The following is a 26,824-nucleotide window of genomic DNA, read 5'->3' as shown; positions in this document are numbered from 1 at the left end:
ATTAAGAGATACATTAAGAGAAGGTACATTAAGAGATCTCAACCCATGGCCACCGTGGTGGCTCAGTGGTTACGGCGGCCGGCTGCAGATCCCAAATACGCGGGTTCGATCCTGACGGAGGTGGTAGAACTTCGATGGAGGCGAAATTCTAGAGGTCCGTGTGCTGTGGGATGTTAGTGCACTTAAGAACCCCAGGAAGTCGAAATTTCCGGAGCCCTTCACTAAGACGTCCCTCATAGCCTGTGTCGCTTTGGGACGAGAAACTCCAATCGACCATTAACAAACCAGCCTCTTAGCCCACATGTCGCTACAAGACGTAAACAGCAAAATTTACCATTATTTTAAAGACCGCATGTCGGACACTACATTCTGCTCGCTTAAAACCGAGAATTGCGCATATCTTGGCTTGCTTTTGAAGCTTTGCAAAGACAAGTGGTCCCCATCACAACATAGTGAAAAACTGCAGACTGTTCGATAGACGTGCAGACTGGCTCGAAACGTTTTCCCTTTTACGATTAAAGTTATCTCGTAGGAGGCTATGTGTAGACTGACTTTTTTGTTCTACAGTTTACGCCACATACCAGAGGAATGTGATACAGTGCGGATACATCACTGTAGAGATTTGTCTAGTGTTGATAGCCCTGCAGTCGCACTGGCCGTAATGCTTCCTCCAAAGAAAAGGACCGCCGCAGTAAGTGTAGAAGGTGCTTGAGGGGCGCGCTCTTGACGGCGTCTCTCCTGTTACGGTCCAGCACGTCAGCAACAGGAGTTGAAAGGCCAGAAAAATAAGAATGAAAGGTGACTTTGAAGTTCCTTAATTTTAACAAACATTGGATTTTCTGCAAAGAAAGCGGCGTCCTGTTAGGCTTTGTATTTCTGTATATTTCAGATTCGGGCCGTGATAACATGTTAATTCTAAACTGATTGTATTCGATAATATCTTTACTTAGCCTATATTGTTGTTCTTTGTAATTGAAGATGGGAATACGTGGTGGGAATACGTGGTATAGGAACGTACGAATACGTGGTGTCGTTTCAACTATTGGCCTTGGCTGTATGAATGAATCAAAAGATCAATCAATGAATCAGTTCAACTTCGATTGATCAATCGATAAAGTACATATTACGCGAGATGTAAAGAAAAAATGCAAACGCGAACTTCAGAAGTGATGTACCTGGCTGATGGTAGTGGCTGGGATGCAGAAAAAAAACGAAATACGCACACGTTACACAAGCGAAAACTAAGGTGAACATATATGTTAATTGAACCAAAATGGGTACGTTCCGGGATACGATAAATCATATGATAATTATTCTAACGCACCCGTTCAATCCAGAATTGTAAAAGTGTGTAAAGCCGTTGAGTCTATCAAAGCTAAGGGGTAAAAGGAATATATTTGTCTCACATATCAATAGAGACGTAGGGTAGGGCAGGGCATCGTCCAAGGATTTATGCTCCATGTCCACGTGCATTGAAACAATCTCTACAAGTCTCCTGTTTCGATGTTCTGTCGGTTCGTTCGTTTGGGGATGATAACTCGTCTCGCGGTGACTGGTGTGACTGAAAACTCGAACATGGTACAGGAGCAAAGAGCAGAAGAAAGCCCCTCTGTCTGTAATCGAAGTTGTGGAGCACCATGCGTAGGCGATTTCACGAACAGACAACTGTGCTACTTGGATGGTGGTGCTACTTTGAAGGGGTGCTTTCTCCGCAAAACGCGTGAGAAAATCACTGGCGGCTATTATCCATCTTTTTCCGGAGCCGGATGTTGGTTAAGGGTCCCAGAAGTCCATGCCGACTTGTTGAAACGCTCGCGAAGATGGCTCAGTGAGCTTGAGGAATCCGGCTGGCTTCGCGGGCTAAACATTGCGGCGCTGGCAATCCCGGTAAGTGCAACCACAGGACCCAGGCGAGGCCAATAGCGCTTGTCTTGAATTCTGGCTTGTGTTCTAGTAACACCAAGATGGTCGGAAGCTGGTTTCGTCATGGCAGGCGTGAAGAATTGCGTTGCGTAGGGCCACGGGGACGATCAGCAATTATGGACTACTGTTGGCAGAGAAATTCTTCTTGAAGAGAACGCCATTACACATGCAGAGACACGACATAGGCTGCTTAAGACTTTAGGAACTATGCTGCTGGCCCCTTCAGGATAACGAATGACGTCGCGGAGGTCGGGGTCTGCTCGTTGATGCTAGGCGAAATCGTTGGTATGTATTCCACTGAGGAATACTTCATCGCCGTCAGCAACGTCGTCCGGAGCTGGTTGCATGGGCACACAAGATAAGCAGTCCACGTCTGCGTATGTGCGAACGAGTTGTAAATGACGGTGACACCGAACTCTTGAAGTCGAGGACTGCATAGTGCGAGGCGGCTGGAGGGATCCTTGAAGTTCGTCAGTCAGCATCGCGCGTGATGATCGGTCACTACTTTAAAAGAGCGGCCATAAAGGTATGGTCTGAACTTCGAAACTGGCCACACAATGGCGAAGCATTGTTCTTCAGACGCAGAGTAGTTTGCTTTTGTCTTCGATAGTGCGCGGCTGGCATAGGCAATGACACGTTCTTGAACCAGTTGAACTTGAACGAAGACAGGGTCGAAAGCAATTTTACTCGCATCTGTGTGGGCCCTTGTGTCTGCAAGATAATCAATGTGCGCCAGCCGGGGGGGGGGGGGGGGGGCGGTGGGAGGGTGGTGACTGCAGGGGACGTTGAAGCTCTTGAAACGCCTTCTGTTGTAGTGGTTCCCTCATGAACTGTATATGCGCCTTTGTCAGATCAGTAAGAGGTGAGACAACTTTAGAAAAATTCTCCACAAAGCGGAAGTAATACGCGCATAGCACGAGGTAGCGAAGTGGGCAATGGCGGATGTTTTCTTAGGGTACACGAGGACCCCTTCCTGGTTCATGACATGGCCTAAAGCTCTAATAGTGCCTCACGACATGGCCTAAAACGAACTCTTCACATGCAAAATGGCATTTCTCGGCTTTTTAGTAAAGCCTGATGACGTTAAGGCCTGCAATACCTCCTCGAGGCAACGAAGGTGGTCCTCGAAAGAAGGGGGCAAAAAAGATGACGCCGTGTACGTAGACCAGACAAGTTTGCGACTTCAAATCCGCTAGAACGGTATCCATGAGCGTTTGGAAAGTCGCGGGTGCCGAACAAGGACCGACTGGCATCGCGTGAAACTCGTACAGATCGTCTTCAGAGATGAAAGCCGTCTCTTCCCGTTCTCTCTCGTCTACCTCAATTTGCCAATATCCAGACTTCACATACATGAAGAATCAATATAAATTGATCCAAACGTCTTCAGTTCTGGGCAGTGGAGATACCTACTTTTTAGTGACGTTGTTTAGCCGATGGTAGTCAACGCAGAATTCACGAGTACTACAGGTGCACCCCACGGGCGCTTAGAAGTGTGAATAACGTCATTGCGAGCATTTCTTTCACTTATGCGCTGATAGCCACACGTTATTTAGTAGACACTCGATGAGGTGACTGTCGGGGTAGAGGGACATTTTCACCTGTAATTATGTGATGTTTCGCAAGATCACATGAGACGTGGCGACGACGCGAATGAGCCACGGTAGCATTTGAACAGTTATGCACTTTGTCTCGTTGCTCGAGCGGCAGGATTGGGTTAAGGTTGAACTTAAAAGCAACAAATCTGCCGGGCCCATTCGTTGAAGCAGTTGTCAATCTGCGCACGGACCTAATTCCAATGTACGGTACAGTCGTCAACTTTTTAAGGCGTTGGTATTAGTTGCTATTATTCGTGAGAAGAACTTTGAAGTTGCTATATTAGAGGAAGACAACAGCCCCGAGGAAGGAAATTGCTCTGTCCAGAAGCAGCCGCTGCTTACTTTCCACAACACCCTGAGTCTGCCATATGTTCTTTGAGCTGACGGTTACCATTACAGTGCAACGTTAAGGCACGGTCACTTGTTGGTATGAATGTGCAGCGACGCCGGGAGAGCACTATCGATGGAGATTACCTTCTCGGTTGAGAACTAGACGGACTGCGATTGCTGATCAATAACGGCACCGTTTTTGGTCAGTATGTCCATGCCGAGTATGGCGTCTCATTAGCCCTCAGCTAGCAGGAATGTTTGACCTTGCACGGCTACCCGCGGGACGTAATGAAACATGTGACGGCGGCGCAGCTGAGATTGGGATGCTGTGGCTGCACAGGGCCTGGGTGAGGTAGTGGTGGACTCGTACAACAAGACTTGCAGTGCCTCCTCGCGCACAACATCAGTTAGTGTGGCAACCTGACGCCGTACCTCAGCCGGGACGAGCTACGCCAATTCATCTCGCACGATGGATCGAGTAATCTCACGAAGAGATTCTGCCAGATTCATCGCGGCTGCCTCCAAAGTTGCCTTGAGCATCGATGCTGTTGTGCGGTTGTGCTGCCGGGCCCTAATGTCAAGAAACTTATCGATAGAGCTTGCTTCCTTTACGAAGTCAGCTACAGTAACTGGAGGTCTTCGAACCAGGCCGGCGAACAGCTGCTCCTTAACTCCTTTCATCACAGAACTCACCTTCCTCGCCTCGTTCATGCTTGGGTCCGCACGTCGGAGGAGCCTCCTCATTTCCTCGACATAAACCATCACACTCGCGCTGGTGAGGTGATACGGGGCCTGCAAAAGCAGGTCAGAGTTCTCCGTGTGTAATGTTCTGTCCGTGAAGATTTGGAGGAACTTGGTTTTGAACGTATGTTGCGCGCGAAGGCCAGATTCATTGTTTATAAACCAGGGCCTCGCGTAGTGTTCGACAGCGAAATAAACATGAGGCATCTTGCAGTCAGCGTCTCAACCATTGTAGATCGCCACCTGGTCGTACTTTCTAAGCCAGTCTTCAGCAGTCTCGTGGTGTAATAAGGTGGCTAGCGCCAGTGACGGAGCAGGACCGGAGTGACTGTGTACCTGGAGCATTCATTGTAGTAGCACTGCCCCTTCGTGATCAATTAGAGCAGGGTGCGGTACAAATTCTGCAGGTAGGTCTTGCGATCGGTGACTGCCCTGGTGTACTGGCGTGTCTGCCTTAGGTTTTTTCCAGGGCTTGAACTGCTGCTAGAAGGAGGCGTACGCCGCATTAACTACGAACCCAGCATGTCCAGAAGTCACGTTGGGGTTCAGCGACCGAGGGTTAAAAGTTGCGTAAACCGGGACGTGCGCTTTCAGAACACACTTCTCTTCTTGACTGGCGCTTTCTCTGCACGAGCGATGGCGTCAGTATAGCGAACAAAACAGAAAAATCTTTAGAGTCCTTGTTGTCTGTCACCGCGCCACACTATAAGCGAATAAAAGCACTTCCCTCTTATGGGATTACTTTGCGCCCAGCCGGTTGGAAGGCGAGCTTCCGTACCGGCTACATGCGGGCGTTGCTAGCACGCGACACGTTTTCCCAACCCTTGGCGCAGGGTCGCAGCCACGGCATGTTCGGACGAAATATGCAACAGCAGGGCACGCTAAGAAATAGTTTATTGTCCTAACGCGAGGTAAAGCACAGTGCGGAAGAATGTTATATCCAATAAAATTGAAGTTCAGTAGCTCACCAAGTCGTCGACCGGCGTTGGGTCGTCCCGGGGTCAGCGGGCAGGACGGGATCCATATGGGCAGGCCAGCAGAATGCCAGCGGCAAGAGAGAGTTTTTCCCCGCGTGCTCCTCTTTTAAACCCTGGGGCATTGCCTCACTAGGAGCAACCCGTTGCTCACAAGCTCGGCATGCAACTGTTTCCTAAGTGGCCAGTTCTCTGTCGTGACTTCATGCCATTGTTGGGAATGGGGAGAGTAGCCGGAGTGCCTTCTGTCAACATTCCTGGCGGTGCGCGCGTTGACTCGTGACACCGGCGCGATCGCCTTTTGCGCGGGGGCGAGGAGGGATACCCGTGTATACCACATCCCCGCCTCCTTAAGAAGCCTCCCGAACGCAGAATCTGGCACACCATTACTAAATCAGCCGTCCATGGATCGAAGCTCGAAGTTCTTCGGTTTCCGCAGGTGCATCAGCTGACGGCCGCGACGCGCCCGCGTCGATAAGCTGCCCCCAAGGCTTCACCACCCGCGTGATGACGATGCCGACAGGCAGCTTACTACCGGTCTCAGTCTCCCGAGTACACGCGGCTGCTTCGCTGCGGTGAATTCCTTGGCACCGGCTGCGATTGCTTGGAGACCAGGTCCATGGTTTCACCGCACAGAGATACACAGCTTGCTGTGAAGTGGTGGCGGTGGCGCCTAATGTGGCAGGTAGCAGGGGCATCCTGGATACACAAGTGTTGCGACCGCAGGTTGTGGGCGGGGCGTAGCGTCGGAGATTGGGTGCGGCGCGTTGCCGAAGCTGGGGGCTGGCTGTAGGCAGTAGTGGTGAACGGTGCCGTTCGGATGTGCCCTGCTTCTTTTCCATCTGCGCTGAAAAGGTCAACAAAGGTGTATCCAACTCTCGCATCGTCTGCTATGTAGCTGTTCGGCCCTTACTAGAGTGATGAAGGTTAAAGAAAGTCAGTATTGCCTAACACTTATTGGCACGAGCGATACGGACGTTTATGCATCTAACGAGACTGCTGGTTCGCGCTCTCGCTCTAGCCTGCGCAGGAAGATTTTATTTCTGCCTACGGCGCAAGTTGTGGCGGGACGCGGGGTTCGTCGGCTGATCGCAGGGCTCATTTTCCGATTGCGGCCTGAGTCGGGTTTGTCCTCAACGAACGAATTTCAGTGCACGTAACGTTTCATGTCGCATACGTACACCGGTCCGCCTTTAGGCTTCAACCGCAAGTCCTTGAGCTTGTATATGACCGAGGAAACCACTTCTCTGACGCGGAACGGCCCGATCCCGTTACGAGGCTGCGAACTCCTTGCTAGCTTCGCTGAAAAATTCGAACCACCGGATAACCCACGTCGTAGTGAACATCCTGTTGCCAGCGGTCGTACTGTGATTTCTGCTCCGCCCACGCAATGCTGTGATTGTGTAGAGCCTTACGTAAGGCCTCAGTCACTTTAGCGCGCAGCTATGCCAATCAGATCGTGCTGACGAAGCAACTGGCGTCTTCCTGCTGTCTGCGAGAACTAGTTCCAGCGGATTTAGGAGCTTTCTACTCGGAGTGAGAGAAGACGGCGCGTACTCAGTCGAGCAGTTTACAGTCGAACGAAAAGCGAAGGTGATCTCTGGCAGATGGGAGTACCAATCTTTGTGCATCTCAGAGCACGAGACACACATGTGCTTCAAGGTGCGGTTTACTCGTTCCATGGGGTTCGACTGGGCATTATAGTTTGTCGTTTTCTTGTGCTTAATGCCAAGTGCACCACACGAATCTACGACCATCTTCGCAGTGCAGTAGCACGCATTGTCTGTCAGGTGCTGTTGAAAACCGAGCATAGTGAATACGTCCATCAGCTTCTCAATGATCACTCGTGCCGTCAGCTTTTTAAGGGGGAAAGTTCAACCCACATGGTGAAGTGATCCGTTGCCACACGCAAGAACTTGCTCCTACTCGGTGTTAAGGGATACGGTCCCATGATGTCACACGCCGCGATTTGCCAGGGAGTCTTCCTGTTAATCGGCTGCATCAGGCCGGGCGGTCGTTAACCTCGGGGCTGCACACATTGACACACATTGCAGGAGCGGTCACAGCTTAGTACGTGCCGTTTCATTCCAGGCCAGAAAGCAAAGCGACGCAACTTCGTGTAATTCTTGGGGCCACTTGCGTCCCCAGCGATGCACGGCACAAGAAATGAGCGTCACAGTGCCGCTCACAACACACGCCGTATCGCCACCATCACATGGGCTACGGCTCGGGTCTGTCCTCGCTCTCTCTGTCTGCATGCGGTCGGTCGCATGACCTTTCTAACTCTGAACAGGTGCTCGCGAGAGTGCGTCAGCCACGGCGATGTCCTTCCCTTTGAGGTAGCGCACGGCGAAATAACGCTGCAGCAACAGGGCCCAACGCGTTAGGCGGCCTCTCGGGTCGCTGAGTCGTCTCAGCCTGGTGAGCGCCGTGTTGATTCCGTCTCGATAACAAATACCACCACGTCGACGGAGTATTCGTACTTCCTCAGAGCATAAACTATCACAAGACATTCCTTTTATGTCACTGAGTAGTTCCTCTGTGCCGGCGTCAACGAACGGCTCGCGAATGCTACCAGACGGAATACGCCTTGATGCTCCTACACTGCTCCTAAGTCGAGGTCGCATGCGTCTGTTTCAATCGCAAATTTCCTGTTTATGTCGGATAGTTGTAACTATCCGCGAGCACCTTGTGTTAGGTTGCGCAATGCAGCTCGTGACCCCAACTCCAGCGCTAGCCCTTTTTCAAAAGCTTCGTCAAAGGCACCTGAAGCGTTGCGCATTCTGGAACGATCTGGCGATAAAAGTTCTTCATTCCCAGGAAGCGTCTAAGACCGGCTTGATCTGTCGGCTACATAAACTTAAGCAAAGCCGGAATTTATCATCGCAAAGCAGAACGCGTCCTCTGTCGATCGTGAAGAGTGCCTTGTCTCCACATTCCTCGCGGCGCGCGCATCGTCTCGTGAATCCGGCGCGTTTGCCTCTTTCCTGTAGCTCCGGGAGGTGCGCGTTACAAGCCAGTACACGCGCTTGTCGCCGACGGAGTAGATTCGCAGCATTCTTGATCGACTACGTCCAACACACCCCTCCCATGGACGACAGGTTTCACATCCAAGAACAATGGAGACGCATCCTCCATGAGCGACCTCGTCCAACCAACATGTCACATGACGACCATAATGGGCAGAAGCGCTAGCACGAAATTAAACCAACAAAACTGGTGCACACTACGTGGACGCTTGCGGCCCTCACCACGGGAGATAGTACATGGTCGCAGTAGCTTACAACAGCAACACAGTTAACAGCCTCAACTTCAGAGACCATAGTCCAACACACGCAGAAGAGGTCGCGATTGCTCTCGCGGCCTCACATTCCCATTCAAAATACACAATCACCGACTCGCGAGGGGCCTGTTGGAGTGTAGAACAAGGCTGCACTTTCTTCCTAGCCTATCGAATTGACCAAAATTGCATACGGGATACGGATGCTGCACACCGTTGCTTTATAGAGGGCTCCTGCTCATCCGGGGTTAGTACGAAACTAGGCACCTGACGCAGCCGCTCGCGCGCTCTCTCACCGGGCTTTTTGCTCCGCCCCACCCAACCAGGAACCGGATTTTAATCCGGTCTGTACCTTCAATGATGTTACAATCTACTGCCAAGGTAGCCATCGCCTTTACCGTCTACCACGTAGAGGCACATGTAAAGGCCTCAGGAAGGCGGATGAGTGGCTATTTCTTCACCTTCTCATCAATACATTGCTGTGCCCGGCAGCACCAAAAAATTGACCCCTCCTTTAGCGGCAGCTGCCAGCACTCTATAGTGATGCCTTCGTACACCTATCACATGGTGTGTGCCTGCCCCTCCTACCCGGGTTTTCCCCCATCCCTAACCCAACCCGAGAGCACTGGGAGGGAATCCTGGTCGGCTTCCACGACTTACAGACCCAACAAGCCTTAGTCCGAGGCGTGCGGGCGGCGGCCACCGCCAGTGGGGTCCCAAACTAAGGACCTCCACCTAGTGATTGTAAGGATCGGTCCCTTACGGGCTGATCCAAACATACCTCCTGTTCATTCGTAATAAATATTTTCACCACCTCTGGAGTGGGGACGAGAAAGGATACCAGCATATTCCACACGCTTCAGCGGACGCCGCCGGCATTCTAGTTAGTGTACTGCTCGTTGCCTGAATGCAAGTGGGGAGAACGAAAAGCTACTCCATGCAACGTGTGCTTTTTTATTTTGGACTCTATTCGGAAGGCAAACATGCTTTTCTTTCAAGACAGCCGCTTGTGCATAATGTTAAATTTGGCCATGAATGGAGGGCGGGAAGGATTTGGATTCTCTTAACTATCAGTGTTAGGTGTGGAGGAGGGGAAGGTTATGAAGGAATAGTTATAGCAATATCTCTCTGTTAGTGGACAACTGTAGGTTATATTGAGGGAGGACCAATCACAAATTCATTACCGTGCAAGGAGCTACCTGATGAACGCAGGAGCTACAAGCCGCACTCATGTTGGTAATAATTAACTAGGAGAGTTGGCTTTCATTACTGTAGTGCACTGTAGTGATAATAATATATAGTCCTCTCTAAGCAAAACTCTAGCCTTACTTTTCTTCGCAGATCCGAATCTGGCCGCCCATCACTCGTTATAATCTGCTGAGATGTCAACTTTACCGACCGGTCATTGAAATACCTTCGCTCTTAGTACCAGTTTTATTAAGCGGACCAGGAGCCACTAATGCTCTAGCTTCGTTATAAAAGCATCGTTTCAATAAGAACTTAGCTCATTGTATATCTCTGTCAGAAATGTTTCCACTTCATTATTTTTGCTGGTTTAAAACTGCCCGCAGCCTGGGATAATTTGCAACTGTCACACTGTTTGTACGTTCCCGGTAATATCATACTTTGATATTCCTTTTAGCTGTGAGTCAGAGTAGTATTAGTCAAAGTATTAGGAGGAAACTATTGAGTTGGTGCTGGGACCTTGAATGGCATGTCACTCTCTTATTTTACCGCCTCTCCCTTTTGTGTTTACTGACCAGGTGGAGATTGCAGAGCGCGTTGGGACCTAACATTGAAATTCTATTTTAGATCGAAACCATCCGGTCATAAAAGATTTTCCTTTCATGGCCGAGTGTCTAGTGTAACATCAAATTGCACGAAATGTCTTTGGTGTTCGTTTGAGGCATAATTCTGCACATTCAACAAGCTTGTCCCTTCATTAACACTGCGATGTGTGGCCTTTACTTTTACTTAATGTCGCATTTAAACCGTTTTGATTCCTGTTATTAAAAAGAGATGCACTTGCGATCGCACGATGAGGAATAGTTGAACAGAAATAGAGGTGGGCATAAAGCATTTTTTTAGTTTATTTACAGAACCGTCAGGGTGACACCCAGTGCAGATAGTGCAGAAAATGCACGTAAAAGGTTGCAACAACAATATGTTAAATACAAACTTATATAAACATTTAATATACAGTTACGCTGCTTAGAAAGCAATTACAGAATCATCTTTCTGAAGTTAATTACCTACAGTGCTAACGCAAAATCTGTGTGATAAAGAGCAACAACAATGGGACAGTCAAAGTGAGGTTTTGATTTTAACAGTAAAATGCAGGACTCAACATTAATCACAACTTAATACTGAACAGGAATATTAGTACAATACGAAGAATAAATGTTCAAAATATCCCATGACATGGATCTGGTGCGACTAGCATATGATTTTGTTATTGCTGTGAATGTTCAGTATGATTTTATCTTAGGTTGAGTGATTACGGAACCTTGTACACAAAGTTTGCTATAAATTTGTCGTAATTGGCTTCGATATTATGTAGAGGAACGTATGCATTAGCAGCGCACTATTCTTCAACTAAAGAAGTGGCGCTCAGAAAGCTGGCAATTTTATTTAAGGCCTTAAAAATATTAGTGATAAATTTTCTGGGTGAAGTTAGCATAGTAGTAATGCGCATAAATCAACGAGAGCTACAGTGTTTGTAATGAAATGGTTAACGGCTTCAAATTTTCGGTCTTATATGACTCAGTGGCAGCCCCATATTACACAGAGGCGTTTATTTCAGCTCTGATACTGATTTCTTGGTTGGGGTTTATTTAGTCGTCAGAGGGATAGGTCAAAAGGTACTCGACGCACCAAACCCGCCAAACATGGCGTGATATGTCCTCTGTATGAATTTGACCTTCATCCAAGCCAAGTGTAGGTGTTGAAAATGAGTAGCTTAAGTATCACTCCACGATGAAAGATAGCATTGCAGTCGACAGTGAATAAATGCGTTGTAAAAATTTATCATTGTGTTTGCTGGAGATTAAGGCAGAGTTATTTGTTAGTTATACTGCGCAAAAGCAGCTAAGGCCGCGTTTTCATGGAGGCGAAACGTAAAAATGGCGCTCGTGTGTACAAAGGCGTACAAAGAAGATTCGAAATTATTGCGGAGACCACCACTAAGGCACCCCATTCTTTCTTCTTTCACTCCTTCCTTTATTCCTTCCCTTACGGCGTGGTTCGGGCGTCCTCCGACATATGTGAGAAAGTTAATGCGTGATTTCCTTTACTTCCCACCTTATTGAGAGTCAATTAAAAAGTTATGATGCTTTTTATTATTATTCGAATAGCAAACGCCGCCATTTTTGAAACAAGTTTTGAGTGCGTATCAAATTGTATGGTTTTAAAAGGCTGCCTCTAAAATGCTACTTGCATCGGCCATGCAGCGCCTAGCCCCACATGACATCGACCCGGGCGCGCGGCAGCTACACATAGATATCGTGCGTCTCGGGACGGTGTTGAACGCCAGCGGACTCATTCCCGGTGCAACTGACTCGGAGCTGCGCGATGTGTACCTGGAGAGCATCGCTGCGCTCACCGCGAGCTATCTGCCCCGCCTGCAATCCCCAGCCGCCTCCGCAGCCGTAGCTGACGATGCGGTGCATTCGGGTGGCGAGCGCGAGCAGTTCTGGGGCTTCCCGGCTGAGCAGCTCTTCTTCTACCTGCACTGCTTCTCACAGTGCGGAAGGGCGGGCCGAGCGCTCCAGGGAAAGGTTCGTGTTCGGTCGTCATTGTTGAAGAATAGTCTAAAAAAAACACGCTGTGGGGCTATTTGGTTCTGCATGAAAGCATTGAATAGTAACTTAGGGCTGTTTATATACGACTGACGCGAATACATTTGACGTGAAAGCCACCCGAGAACAATGCGCGCCTGCGCACTCCTTCCGTGACGTCACGCAGATTGGCCCAGTAGTGCGGGAAAGCATCTGCTGGAATCGCACGTGTTGTGAATGAAAGTGGGTTCTTTATAAGACCCACGAACGAGCTCTGAACATTTGTTAATTAAAATCTAGCGCCTTCGCGACGCAATGACCAATATTATACGTAGTGCATTACAGCTGCGTTTCTTTCATTGTCTCAAAGGCCTTTACTTTAGCTTCGATTCTGATGTCTTCGTTGCGGATTATTTGAATTTGTTAGAGCAAGCGGCCTTCGCGATGCACCAAGCACGCTCAGCACCGTGTGATCTCTCCGCTGTCTGAATGTGGCCTTCAGCCCAGCCAAGGTCAAAATGTGCCTAGAGAGAAAAAATTGGCACTGGCATAGCCCTGCTATGACAGGATATACGTAGCGTGATGTATTGGTATATCTTGGTTAAAATTTTTATTAGCTTGGTCCCCCCCCCCCCCCCCCCCCGTTAAACCTCGAAAATCCGGTACGTGTAAATATTACTAAATTAAAGACGAGTCATTGTGCAGTATCAATGGTCATTGGGAGTGAAATTGGCAGGTTGGTATCATTTTTCCTGCGCTCAACGGCTAACTGCCATGCGACAACCTGGGCCCGACGAATAGTTTTTTTCAAATCTCCTGCGCCACTCAGCAGCAGCCCGACTCTTTTTTATTCATGGAACACGGTGCAGTAGCTGTTAATCCCTCCATATTTATACACGCCGCGCAATTTTCTCGCCCATGCGCAGTAGCCCGCTGCGCCGAGCGGCGAGGTGTCCACATATCGGTGGACACCTGAACCAGAGGGAAGGTGCCTAACTGCCCTCTTGGAACAGTGGGCACCTCAATCGTGCTTTAAGCTAACTGGCGGTAGTGACAGGTGTGCGCTGTATGCGTTGGCATTGACAACGTTGTGCCAGAAACGCGGTGCTGAAGCCATAAGCGGTCGGCTTTTGTAGTGTTCATTGGCGTTGGCGTTGACAACGTTTTACTCTCCGATCATTTTAAGGAAAGGAAGTGCGCATAATGGCTCCCTGGGTCAGTGGTTGCAGAGCGCGAGAGCGGCGAGGCACGCCAGCTGTCCATAGTGACGTCACGTGCTCCTCGCGCAAACGCAGTATGGTCGAGCAACACAGCGCGCGAAACGGCGAGGTGGTGGTGGTGTAAAACATGCATTTATACTATGTACAAGAGTGGGTATAGGTATCCGTCCTCGCTTCGGCGAGCGCGGCTTCGGCCGCTTATCTGTTTTTTCAGCAGCGTCCGCTCCGGCGGACGCAGTTGTTGCTGCGACGCGCGTCTATTTCTTTCCCTTTTGTCTTTCCTCTGATCTTTTAACTCTCCTCTATCTGCACGTTGCAGCGGTGGTGGCTTGGCTTCAGCCAGTAAGCAGGCCCGTGCAATTTCCTTTTCATCCTTCTCTCAGTCAGAACAAGAACAACTGTACAAGAGTGGTATTGCTTGGACCGAGCCTGAAGGGCCCGGCCCTCACAATCACTAGGAGGGATCCCCAGTCCGGGACCCCTGTGGCCTCCGCGGTGGCGCGGGCTCTTGTCACCAAGGCTCGTTGGTGCTGGAGAGTTGAGCACCCGAGGAGGGCAGCCTCTCAGTCCTCTCGGGTGGGGTGGGGGTGGGGAGACTGTGGCCAATGTAGCTCACGCTACAAAAAAGACGCAGACAAAGAACTCACGTGCACGATTGAGAGTCGGACACGCGGCAGCGTCAACATAGCTTCACAGGATTTATGCACGGCGCTTCTGAGGTTTCATGCAGGAGTGACTCTCGAAGATATTCTATACGAGCTGTGCGTTGGGCTTTTGCTGGCCCTGGTCGTTGTTCCTTAGAGGGCATAGTGGGTTTCCACTGTCATCAGATATCCTCATACGTCGATAGTATCACGTCGCTAAGTGTGGCGTATGTAGACGTTTTGGACATGACGACTGGAGTCGCATCAAGACTTGTGCCGCCGCTTCAACCAACCTGGTTAAAATAAGAATACACCGAAATAGTGGGCGACGAGATGGACACAGAAGAGACGTCTAGTAGTGTGGCTAACAAGTGCTACCTGCGGAGACAGTCCTTGGCGAAACTGCGTTCGATCGGTGGCGGTGGTGAAGAAAAACCTATAATACTCACAGTTTGGGGGTCAGAAGACCCGGCTACATGGTCGGTATCCTTACTCTGAGACACCGCACGGCGAGGCCTCGCCTCGCACCCGCTTTACTAGAGCCCCTTTGGATTCCTATGTAGATCAGTTGAGGAGAGCAGTCTCCCATGCCTCTCGGTTGAGGGGGGGGGGAAGGAAGGGGGAAGGTGAGGATTTTGAGTACATGCCCAAACCATGCGAAACATCGCAGATCTCTCCCCAGTCCGGGCAGCGCCCATCTATGTCCGGATCAAAGTGTTTGGCGATGGCAGAGCAGAGAAGCGTTCTTGTCTGCAGGCGCCGCAGTGTTCGCTCCCCCACCCTTGGCAGGTGCCGAGTATAGGCGATAGACTGTCGCAGTAGTGAATTAAGACTTCTCGGAACCGGAGAAGCGGATTACGAGCTTCTGAGCCAGGAGAGCTAGGATGAGGAGCCGGGCCTGTGATCGCTCGGGTGGCCGCATCAGCAGCCTCATAGCCTAGTAGAACCTTGTGGCCAGGAGCCGCGATTGCGTTTGTGTGAGTTGGAACGGCGGGAACCCGTCTTAGAGTTTGGGAGGCAAGACGTGATATTTCCTTTGCAAGATTGTGTTCCAGGTCCGGCGAGACTCTGTGATAACCCTTCATGATTTTGGATAGGCGGCAGCGAGAGCTATTGCAGCTTCCTGCGCTCGCGTTGAATTTGAGACCCGAAAAAATAGCCCATCGACATTCATTCTGCTATTGACCACGGCAGCCGAGTAGAATTCCGCGGGCGAAGACCTTGTGATGTCCACCTAGTAAACGGCCTGTTTAGATCCATATTGCCTCTCAAGAGTGCGAAACCACGCTTGTCGGTTTCCTTAATGTGAAATAATGTACATTTTAGGCTGGAGCGGAGCTACCCGGAGAATATGGCGCCACAGCACCGGGATGTTTCACGTCCCCTCTGGTATGCATGTGTGTTGCATGTGCAAGCGGTTTAGCAAGCGGCGCCCAGCAGCCGTCTGCGATAGCGCCGTATATTGGTTCACGAAGTGGGCCTCCCGCAACTCCTGATCGGAGTTTACCATCCCCAACGCCTTTAGTTCGGCGTCGGAGGTAGCGACCGGGAGGTCCAGTGCTCGCTTTTTTGCCTTCCTGAAGAAGGCGTCAATTCGCTCGTCTTCTTGTTTGGTGGTGCGTACGTACGGCACGGCGCAGGATCCTCCGGCTGGTCACGAAGGCATGAGCGAGCCATAGCACGTCTCTGCCTCCCAGACCACCCCGCTTGTTGGAAACGCGGTGGATCATGCGCCCTGCCTGTTTGCATATGAGCTTGAGCTTCGCTATAGTAGAATCGTGCCTAAGACTTTTATTGATGAACAGACCCAGGATCCGGAGCTCTGCATTTTCTGAGATGGGACCACCCGACGGAGATACGTGTAGAGACGTGTTATCCTTGTGATTCGCCATGTCTCGATATGCCGAGATAAGAGGAGCTAGAGCCGCCAGATCCTGGCATCGGGGCTGCTAAAAAGTTGGAGGGGGCGATGGACGCCGATGTCGAAGGCGACATGCCCACCGATTTGTCAGACCAGCTACCGGACGCACCGATTTCTCGGGACGTGGAGGACCCGGAGAAAGCGCCGACTGCTAAGCGCTGACGTGATGGAGTGGAAGGCAAGGACGCCAGTCTGGGGTAGACATCGAGGACTTTGGGGGCGGAAACACCTCCACCCAAAGAAGGATCTAAAGGCGGCCAAGCCGCCTCCATGACTGTGCATGAGATCTCGAGATAGAGCTCGGTAGATTTGGGAGTGCCGAAAGACTGACAACTGCGTTCGCCGTCCGTCCTCTGCCTCATCATATGCACTACTTGACGGCCTGATTTGGTAGCCACGGCTTGTCTGCGAGCTTGGCTGCCCTGTGGTCTTCGTATGCTCTTCGAATTCACTATGGCTAGTCTGCCATCTCCATTGCGCGTTGCCACGCTGAATGTGCGAGGCCTCGCAGGAAGACGTAGACAGCGCCAGGCGTGGCGTCTGTTTGAGAGGGAGGTCGATTTGATGGCGGTGAAGCTTTTTCCTGTGCAGGAACAGGAATCGCTCAGTAATATTTGTTTCATATATCGATGGACACGCGACCCACACCATAATGTAAAGGAAAAGGTGTTAATTAAAGAATAAAGAGAAAAAAATTAGCCGCTGGTAAAGAGCGAAACATGGTAAAGAGCGAAACCTATGGCGTTTCGGGCAACTGTACACGGCTTGGCGTCTGTAACGTTGAGTGCGTTCCGGACACAGCGTGCACACCCGGTCACCCGGGCAGGTGGCAGTTAATGGTTGAGCGCTAGGGTTTGCCCACCCACTGAATGCTGCAGCCTGTTCCTGCAGTGCCGCGTGTCTATCACAACCTTGTCAGCGCGAACGCAAGCAGGCTACATGTCTCTTTTATCCACCACGTACCTCAAAGCGCGATTCAAGCGTCCACTCACCAAGGGATCCAGTTAAGCGCACTTCCTTCCGTTAAAAATCATCGGAATCTGAATTGTTGTCATCGCAAACGCTAACGATCACATTGAACGCCGACGGCTTCAGTGCCGCGCTTCTGCCACAATGTTGTCAATGTCAACGCATGCAGCGCATAACTGTCACTGCTGTCACGTAATTTAAAGCACGACTGAGGTGTCTACGGTCACAGGGGCCCAATTATGCGCCGCTCTTCTGCTTTCGAAACTGCCGCTGTTCATCGGTATCGTGGCTCAAAGTGCGACTAACGAGTCCACTGTCCCCAGTGGGCTTAGGTATTGAGTTTCCTTTCGTTTGCTTAATCTGAGGGCAAATGAAGACAAAAACCGCAAGCGCCGCAAAGAAAACCCGAGGTCCCGTAGAGAAGCTTTCGCTTGCCGCAGTAGAGGGCTCCGGAATAATTCGGACCACCTATATAACCTCTCTATTGACAACTCTCCGTACAAACGGACAATGCATCCAGCTCACCGACTCCACACTCCGAGGTAGATAAACCATCTTCTCCATCATTGGGAAGACCGCCGCAGTCTCACCAAACGATGGAAAAAGCAGAAACACAACAAGAAACCCAGACGCCACATTCTTGAGCTCACCCAGAAGGCTGCCGACTATACCGGTCTGGATGGATCGATTTAACGCTGCTGCGTACCAGATGTCTGGTCGCAACACCTGGCGTCTGTTTTGTGCACTTATTGACCGCACTCAGGCACGTGCAAGAAGAGCGCGGCACCTCCAGCGTGCCATTCATAACTTTCCCGCTACTGCATCTCAACGGGCCCGAACAGTGTGCGACAGATACCTGTGTACCGTGGTGGACCCTCGCTTTTCCCAATGCTCGTACGTTGGTCAAACAAATCTGGAGCTGGGCACTCCATTCCAGTTTCTTGATATCAGGGAGGACCTAGCTAAAATGAAACACGGTACTGCACCGGGCTGGGACAAGGTTACCATCAAACTTCTGGTGAACCTTCAAGCTGCAGCCTATCATGCCCTCTTTGAATTCACTAACCAAATCTGGCTTGGAGAGATTCCCTTCCCCAGAATTGGAAAACAGCCTCAATGACGTTTATTCCTAAGGGAGGTAAGCCAATTTATGTGGATAACCTGTTGTCCCTCTCCATCACATCTTGTATCTTCAAATTGATGAAGTCTATAGAAAATATGAAGAGTATGGTAAGCGGTCCAGTTACCTCGAAACACATCACACTTTTGCGTGCACTATGTTTGGTTTATGAAAACAGAAATCCCCACAAGACATCCTTCTACAACTTCATCATGACATACTCGAGCCCAAAAGAACTTAAGTAGAACAGAAAACTGGGCGAGTTGGTGAAGGTTCAACATTATGTACAGCGCGAAAAACTAAGACAGGGGAAGAAACACGCAAACCCAAAAGAACTCGCTCACGATGAAAAGGTAGTCTTGGCCTTGGATTTGAAAGGAGCCTTTGGTAATGTCAAACATGAAGTCATAAACAATCACTTCGAAGTTACAAACTGTGGTCGCAATACCTACCGATACATCTGAATGTCTCACGGGTCGATAGACCTACATTCCAAATCAAGATGAGGAACATGGACCCTATACCACCCGATCCCGAGGTACACCACATGGCGCGATATTATCTCTCCTCCTCTTCAACCTCGCAATGAAAGGCCTTCCCGCAAAATTAAGCTCCGTGCCCGGCATCCGACATGCCCTATATGTGGATGATATCTCTATCTGGGCAACACAAGGCAATCTCGGACACATAGAGACCTGCCTACGGGAGGCAGCGGAGGTAGTGGACGCTTATGCTCTGTACTGTGGTCTCCAATGTGCTCCCACCAAATCATTGCTCGTCCACATTCGTGCCTCCCCTCGGGACGACCCTTCAATTCACCTCACACTACCATGGGGTAAGATTAGAGAGGCCTAGGCGATCCGCATCCTCGGCCTTATTATTAACCGACAACGCAGACCGGACACAGCAGTCGCGAATCTCCGCAGGTACGGCGACCAGGCGGGCCGTATAGTCCGTCTAGTCTGTGGTAAGCGCGGGGGGTTACGAAGCAAAAGATGCCTTGCGGCTGGCACATGCCTTCGTAACAAGCAGAATTCTCAACTTAACCCCGTACCTTCGCATGCGCAAACAGGACGAGGATCAACTCGAAATCCTACACGGCAAAGTCATCAAAAGGACTATTGACTACCACATCCAAGAAGCGTTTGTTTGACCTGGGGGTGGTGAACACATATCGGGAACTTCAAGAAGCCCAGCTTCTTAACCAATACACACGCCTGTCACAAACGCCATCCGGTCGCCGCATTCTTGACCGACTCCATATCCAACACATCGCCTTTGAGCAAAGGGTACGAGCGCCAGAACCCTGGAGACGTGCCCTCAGGGTCTGACCCCTTCCCCGCAACATGTCACACTCGGACCACAATGGCAGTCGCCAGGCGCGCGCGGATGCACTGGAGCGACATTATGGTCGACAACAAAACGTGTACTACGTGGACATTGCCGGTCCCAACCGTGGGGGATGGTTCTCCGCGGCAGTGGTCCACAACATCAACACTGAGCCAGGACTCACGTTCCGCGCCTACAGCGCAACACATGCGAAGGAAATTGCGATTTCGCTAGCCCTCTTCCTCCAAGAAGCGAAACAGATCATTACCGGCTCGAAGAGGGCCTGTCAGAATTATGAGCTGGGTTGCATACTTCCTCTCGCCGTACGCATTCTACAAAATGTGCTGTCGATGCAGCAGTCTTCTAAATTGCAGCCTAATCTGGGCTCCCAGCCAACAGGGACTTCAGAGCAATCAGTTAGCCGATCAGGCGGCCCACGCGCTCTGTCCCCGGGCATTCATACTTGCCCTGGAAGCCTGCTCTGAGCCCATCCGATCTCTAGTTACATCCAAAGACCTCGCTACATATTATAAGCAATGTCATCGTCGCTTTCCGGAACCCTGTAAGGGTCTCCGGAGAACAGACGAACGACTCCTCTAAATTTTTACAAATACAGTTGTGTGCCCGGCAGTATTGAAACACCTCAACACAGAATTTGATGGGCGCTGCTGCCTTTCACATGGTCTGGGCCTGCCCTTCCAATTCGCACTCATCCCACTCCTTCAGATTCCACCCTTCTAGGGAGGCTTGGGAGACGGCGCTGCTCAGCTGCCATGACCTGCAGTCCCAACGGACCTTGGTCGCCAGGACGCGAGTGTCGGTAGATGCCATTGGGGCTCCTCCCGAATAGGAGCTCCACCTAATTTGCGAGGACCTAGGCCTAGGCCTAGACCTAGGGCCTAATTCCTGGGCCTGGGGCCAAACCCCTCCTTGTACATAGCCAATAAATGTCCGCCGCCAGAACCATAGGGACGAACACGGGAACTCCTGCTCAGTAGCTGAGCGCACTAAGCACTTAGCCACCGCGACGGGTCCCGGTGTGCGTGCTTTCGTGTGTTCGTGCGTGTGCGTACGTGCGTGCATGTTTGTGCGGGTGTCATGCTGTACGCGCATCAGGGGGCTGCTGTTAGTTTAGAGAAGGTCACTGTGGAAAGCGTTTTGAACTGCAAATGAGGCCTTTTTTCCTCTGGGATTTCACATGATGGTTTGCTGATTAGTGCTGTTTGCCTCTATGCACGTACAAAACCGAAAGAGCGACTTCGCTTTTTTTGATGATTTGTCGCGTTATACCGATTGCTGCCCTAAGTTAACCATCCTTGGTGATTTTATTTAAAGAAAGTTCGAGAAAGTGTGTCGAAGCCTCTATGCGGGGAAGATGTCGCCTATTACGCACTTGGACGTCACAGGAGTCGTTATACTTACTGCCATGGAGAAAGCCATGCAAGCTTGATAGACGATACGGTTCACCGGAGCTGGCAAACTGGTTGGACCAACACAGTCTCTAGTACGTTCCGTTCAGTGATCACTGTCTGGTGGCGGTTGTACTAGTAGTACGGAACAAAGAGGTTCAAACCGGAGTTGTGTTTAAACTGATCGCGACGTTACTGGGTGACGAGTAGTTTGTCGTTTGAGATAAGCAAGAATTCTGCTAAGTCTGGAATGACGTGTGCCGTGTCAAGGTAACGGCGCGGCTGAGGAACATACACAAACAAGCTATTTCACAAATGAGGGGCAAAGAACGTTATATGTACTGGTGCTGCGTAATAAATTATTAGCGTTAATTACGCAATTCAATGAGATTAATTCAATTCTCGAGATAGTTCATTGTACTGGAACGTTTTGATGCGTATGTATTTGTGATGAGTCGACGTGCAAAGTGTGATTCAGGAATCACTAATCGGGAGGCAGAAACGTGGAGGCTAACGAAAAAGATTCAGCTTAAGTTGAAGACAACGCAGCGAGCTTTGGAAAGAAATATCATATGTTCAGCGTTAAGAGGAAGAAGCGGGCAGAGTGGGTGAGAGAAGAAATGCGAGGTAATGATATCCTAGCCAAAATGTAGACGAAATGGGGTTGAGCAAGGCATGTAGTTCGAACGCAAAGTAGCCGCTAGTACTTTTGGGTAACAGAGTGGATTCAAAGAAAAGACAAACGTAGCACAATGCGGCAGAAAGTTATATGACTGGATGAGATTTAGAAGTTTGCAGGAATATGACGGTCGCAGCTGGGAAAAGGCACGGTTAACTGGACAATGATACAAGAGCTTTTTGCCCTGCAGTGGGTGTAGTTAGGAGGACAATGATGACGAAAGAGTGGCTGCTTATGGCTAGTCAGTTTGCGGTAAAAGACACGCATGACATAGATGTGGAAGGGACAGGTGGAGCGTGATGATGAATCTCTGAAAGACTTGGAGAGGTATAAACCCGCCTCGGGGCCTCCGAGCGCGCCGCCAAGTTTTGATGCGATGCTACTTTGGCATTACCTTGTCTGCCTGGCGGAAAATTTCCATCCGTCTCTGAGTCCGCCGAGGGGAGCTGCGATCCAGTTCATTTGCAGGGAAAAAAAAACCCCGGCCCCCTCCTCCGCGCTGCCGCCAATAGCGGCTGGTCGCTTAAGCATCGCGGTAGACAGCAGATGGTCCAGTTAGCGGTGACAGCTCGATAGCGCTGCCGCTTTCTACCCTTACAGGCGAAGCCTAAGTCCCCGAAGTGTTCGGATGCGAAAACTTACGAGTTTTGGCAATGGGCGGACCCAGTTAGGAGGTCGCCATCGTTTCGGGTACGCTCACTTATGATTGGGCATCGATTATGGTCCAAATTGGCGGAGGACAAATTTCACGGGTGAGCCGGGCAAAATTTTGAAATTTTGGAAACTACAGAGAACGTTCAACATTTTGTACAGCGCGAAAAACGAAGACAGGGGAAGAAACACGCAAACAAACAAGCGCTGACTATCAACTGAAATTTTATTAGGAAATGCTCGTGCTTCCGGAGGGTTCAATCCAGCACGCGCAGGCGCACAAAGCATGAAACACAACAAAAACAACAGAAACAGCAAACCAAACCACACGTGCGCATTAGCCTCATTGCACTGAAGGAGTACTCGATAGATAGTTCCGTTCTACCTGGTGTAACGCCGCCGAAGGTTTTGCAACGCACGGGATTCGCGATGTGGCGATCAGACACGCCTGTACTATTTCCAGGCACTTCAGATTCCTGTGCCTGATTACAACGTCGGCACGTGCCAGGTCATTGTACGCCCCACGCCCCAAGGCGTTGTGCACAAAATACCCGTATCGTGTGGGAAAATTTATTATGAGCAGACTGGAAGGTGCCTCAACGTCCGCCTGAGAGAGCACGAGAGGTCGCTGGGGACATCTGCCGCTTCATCAAATCTCGCTCTGCACTGCCGTGACTGCAGTAAGGAAAATGATAGCGGGTGTGTTCCTGATTTGGGGCGTGCCGACGTAGTCTTCAGGCAAAGGAATCAGAAGTGCCGGGAAATAGTAGAGGCGTGTCTGATCCCCACATCGCGAATCCGGTGCGTTGCAAAACCTTCGGTGGCGTTCACACCAGGTAGAACTGAACTATCTTGAGAGTACTGCTGCAGTGCAATGAGTCTAATGCGCACGTGTGGTTTGGTTTGCTGTTTGTGTTGTTTTGTTGTGTTTCATGCTTTGTGCGCCTGCGCGTGCTGGGTTGAAGCCTTTATAAGCACCAGTATTTCCTAATGAAATTTCAGTTGATAGTCAGCGCTTGTTTGTTTGCGTGTTTCTTCCCCTGTCTTCGTTTTTCGCGCTGTACACAATGTTGAACGTTCACCAACTTGCCCAGTTTTCGGTCGTGCTACAGAGAACGTTTGCTACATTAGAATCAGTGGGAAAGCAAGGAATCATGCTATGCAGAGCACGATGATGAGCGCGTAGTGCAAACGGAAGGAGCAGATGGAAGTTGATGAAGACGACGCTCTACAATGCACAGCGGGAAACTGTGGTGAAGTTTAAAACGAGACGTGTTGAGCTGTGGAGACAGCCAAACTTTGGCAATAATTTCAAAAACTCCTACTGAAAATTTTTCTTTGGATGCTTAATCTGAATATCTTCTTGTCTGAATCTGCAAAGGTCTGCTTAATTCCGGGTCACTTTCAATTTGATTGTTATATTTTTTGTTGTGTTTGCTCCTCCGGGCAACATACAGGTATTGCCCGCGATGAAGGACAAAAGGAGGTGCTCAACCTCCTGATTAGGTTTTTTTTAGCTGTTTAAGCCACCAAGTTGCCAATGTACGTTTCGTGGGCATCTAGTCCTGTAGTATGTCTTGTTCTTACAGCCTCGCCGCGGTTTCTCAGTGGTTATGGCGCTCGGGTGCTGACGCGAAAGACGCCAATGCATGTTAAAGAACCCCTGGTGGTCGAAATTTCCGGAGCCCTTCACGACGGCGTCCCTTGTAGCCTGAGTCATTTTGAGACGTCACACGCCAATAAACCAGTAAACCAAAATCAGTATATCCTTACACGCAATCTGTGATAGACTCCTTTATACCACTCTAAGGCAGAAGTTGTTTTTTAGCAGTCTGATACCTTCACGCGTCGTATCCTCACACCGTAAAATGTTAATCGTTTTCTGGAACTCCTTTTCCTCTGGCTATTCAGAGAAACGGATATCGCACGATCTCTCAAGTGTTGTTAAGCTTATGAATCATCTGAACAATCCCATTGCTCGCAAACGGTCCTGGCTATGTTGTGTCATCCTGACTTGTGCGCTCACGGTCATGCGCAACCGTGATAAGGCGGTGCACGTGGAAAGCTTCTCACCGCACTCCAGTATATAAGAAATCGGGAAAAAAGACTTGCGTACTTCCTTAAGACACCGCATCAAGTCAAATACCACAACGCAGCCACCAGGTCAACGTCTATTGCGATTAAACCAACGACCGTTTGCGGCCTATGGTCCTTGATGACGAAGGTCTTGGATTACAAAATCACCTTACTCACGCCAGCTTACTTTTTACCGCAATTACTTTAGTTTGTATAGATAAATAACCTTAGGACATTTGGAGCAATTAGGAAGAGCTTCCACTAATTTATCTCTTTAGCATGCTAGTTTTGCTTGTTGACGGCGTAGCACATAGAGGGCGTCCTAGGTAATCTAAGCCATGGTTTCAAACTACGCTCCTGCACGCAACGCCGACGCGACCGAATGCGCACTGCTGGCTATTGTATGGAGCAAGTAACACCAATTTTCGTATGGGGTTTAATCGCATATTTATTAGCGATGAATTAACAAACTTCGAAAGCAATGAAGATATATGCGAAATATTCCAATACAAAAGCTACAGAACGGTAAAAAAAATATCCGGCTGAACAGTTTCTAACTCTCTGAGTATTACCTGTAAGTTTTCTCGCTCAGTGACCACGCTCGGGAGATATAAAATATAGTACCACGTGACATGTGCGCTTGCACGCTGCGCTTCAAGTGCTCCCAAACGTTCCGCGCAACCAAACAACAGCTCATCTGGCCGGGTGTGCTGACGTTAGAACGTCACGGGGCCGCGACGCAGGTGCTGGTTGTGCGATTTACGCGAGCGCAAGCGATAGGGGCTGCGTCTTCTTACTGCTATCATGAACCGCCGGAAGTGAAGTATACCGCTGGCATAAATCGCACAGCCAGATTCTTCGTCGCTGGCCTGTCGCCTTTTAAGCGGGAGCAAATCACACTAAATGATCTCTTCATTCCTACGCGTTCGGCTCACCTGGTATATTTTTTTGCACTTTGCGGTCATCGGCATGGAGGGAAAGAGCTAAGATGGACATTTTTCAGGCCCTTTTACAAACTTTCTCATTGGAATTTTTCTTCTGTCTTCGTTGTTGACGAAATTAGTTAAGTAATCTCGACTAATCATGCAATTAGGCACACTACGAAAACTTGTGTGACTTGCCCCAGGCAAAACCCAGCAGCATGCATTTGGTCGCGACGTCTCAGAACGGCTCAGCGTATTTTTGAACCCTGGCTTAATTTAGCTGGTACGCCCTGTACGGGAAGCAACAGCCTGGTCCCAGTGGGTTGTTTCAATGAGCCACGCGAGGTCATGTGATTTTGTCGTCACGACCATGTCGTTTAGTTGTAATTTCTCCGTCACGCCGACGGAAACGCCGGCACCTGTTTTTTCACCACACGGGGCCTCTAACTCTAGGCGCTAAAATTCGTGATCTTTGTGCGCCATTCCCCTCTGCAGATCGCTATCTGCAACGTCGCTCTCCCGGCTGTCAACCGCTTTCGGCAGGCCTTCCAGTGCGGCCCGCAACATCGCCTCGTCACAAACTTCACCTGGCCTGATGTACCGAAAGCTTCCACCACCGAGCCGTCCTAGCTTGTGCTGCGCCCCGCATTCGCTAGTGAAATTGCTTCTCTAGAAACTGCGGATGTGCCCACATATCAAACTGCGATATATATTGCCATGTTGTGATTTGTATGCTTATCAGGACAACTTTATACTCTTAACTTTTTTCTTTGTGCGCTTGACTTTTTGCTGCTGATGCTTCGATGGTCTTTTCATGGGCTGGGAAAAGAGTTTTATTGCATCGAAAGTGTGCCTTTGTAACAACTGCCCGCAATTACCAGTGGTGTGTGTGGCTCTACTTCAAGCAGAGTAGGAGACTGCTCGTCAAAGTGAACTGCTCGCCATTCAGAGAACAAAGCTGACGGCGTTCTCCCGCGCGTGGTCTTTGTGACAAATACTGTATTAATGTGCGTTTTTTAACTAACGCTATTTGACATATTGGCCTTGTGGAGCTGTTGCCGAGAACTGTTGCATTCCACAGTTTATATCAGCCTCTCAGGTTTAGCTCTGTTTTTTTTTCGTACCTATTGGGATTTCAAGATTCATTCCATTTCCTACTGCTTCGGTACCTGCGCTCAATATCGCTTTTACATTCACAAGCAAAATCAGATCACCCATTTTATGAGGGGAAGGTGTTGAGTTGCTGTCCGTGACTGCTGCGAAA

The 26,824-nt window shown here is 49.9% G+C and overlaps 1 protein-coding gene across 1 annotated transcript in view; it reads left to right on the top strand.

The window, feature by feature from the left end:
- Window positions 1-26,190, top strand: part of LOC149328347 (uncharacterized) — a 41,481-nt gene extending 15,291 nt beyond the window's left edge. Inside the window, exons 4-5 of the mRNA XM_089558966.1 lie at window positions 12,293-12,619; window positions 26,056-26,190. Coding sequence (XP_089415092.1) covers window positions 12,293-12,619; window positions 26,056-26,190 — 462 coding nt within the window. The remainder of the gene's footprint in view (window positions 1-12,292; window positions 12,620-26,055) is intronic.
- The last annotated feature ends 634 nt before the right edge of the window (window positions 26,191-26,824 follow it).

The sequence above is a fragment of the Amblyomma mixtum genome, chromosome 9, assembly GCF_055824585.1.
Source record: "Amblyomma mixtum isolate Tamu chromosome 9, ASM5582458v1, whole genome shotgun sequence".
In the NCBI taxonomy this organism is placed as follows: Eukaryota; Metazoa; Arthropoda; class Arachnida; order Ixodida; family Ixodidae; genus Amblyomma; species Amblyomma mixtum.
This window is presented reverse-complemented; position numbering and strand designations above follow the sequence as displayed.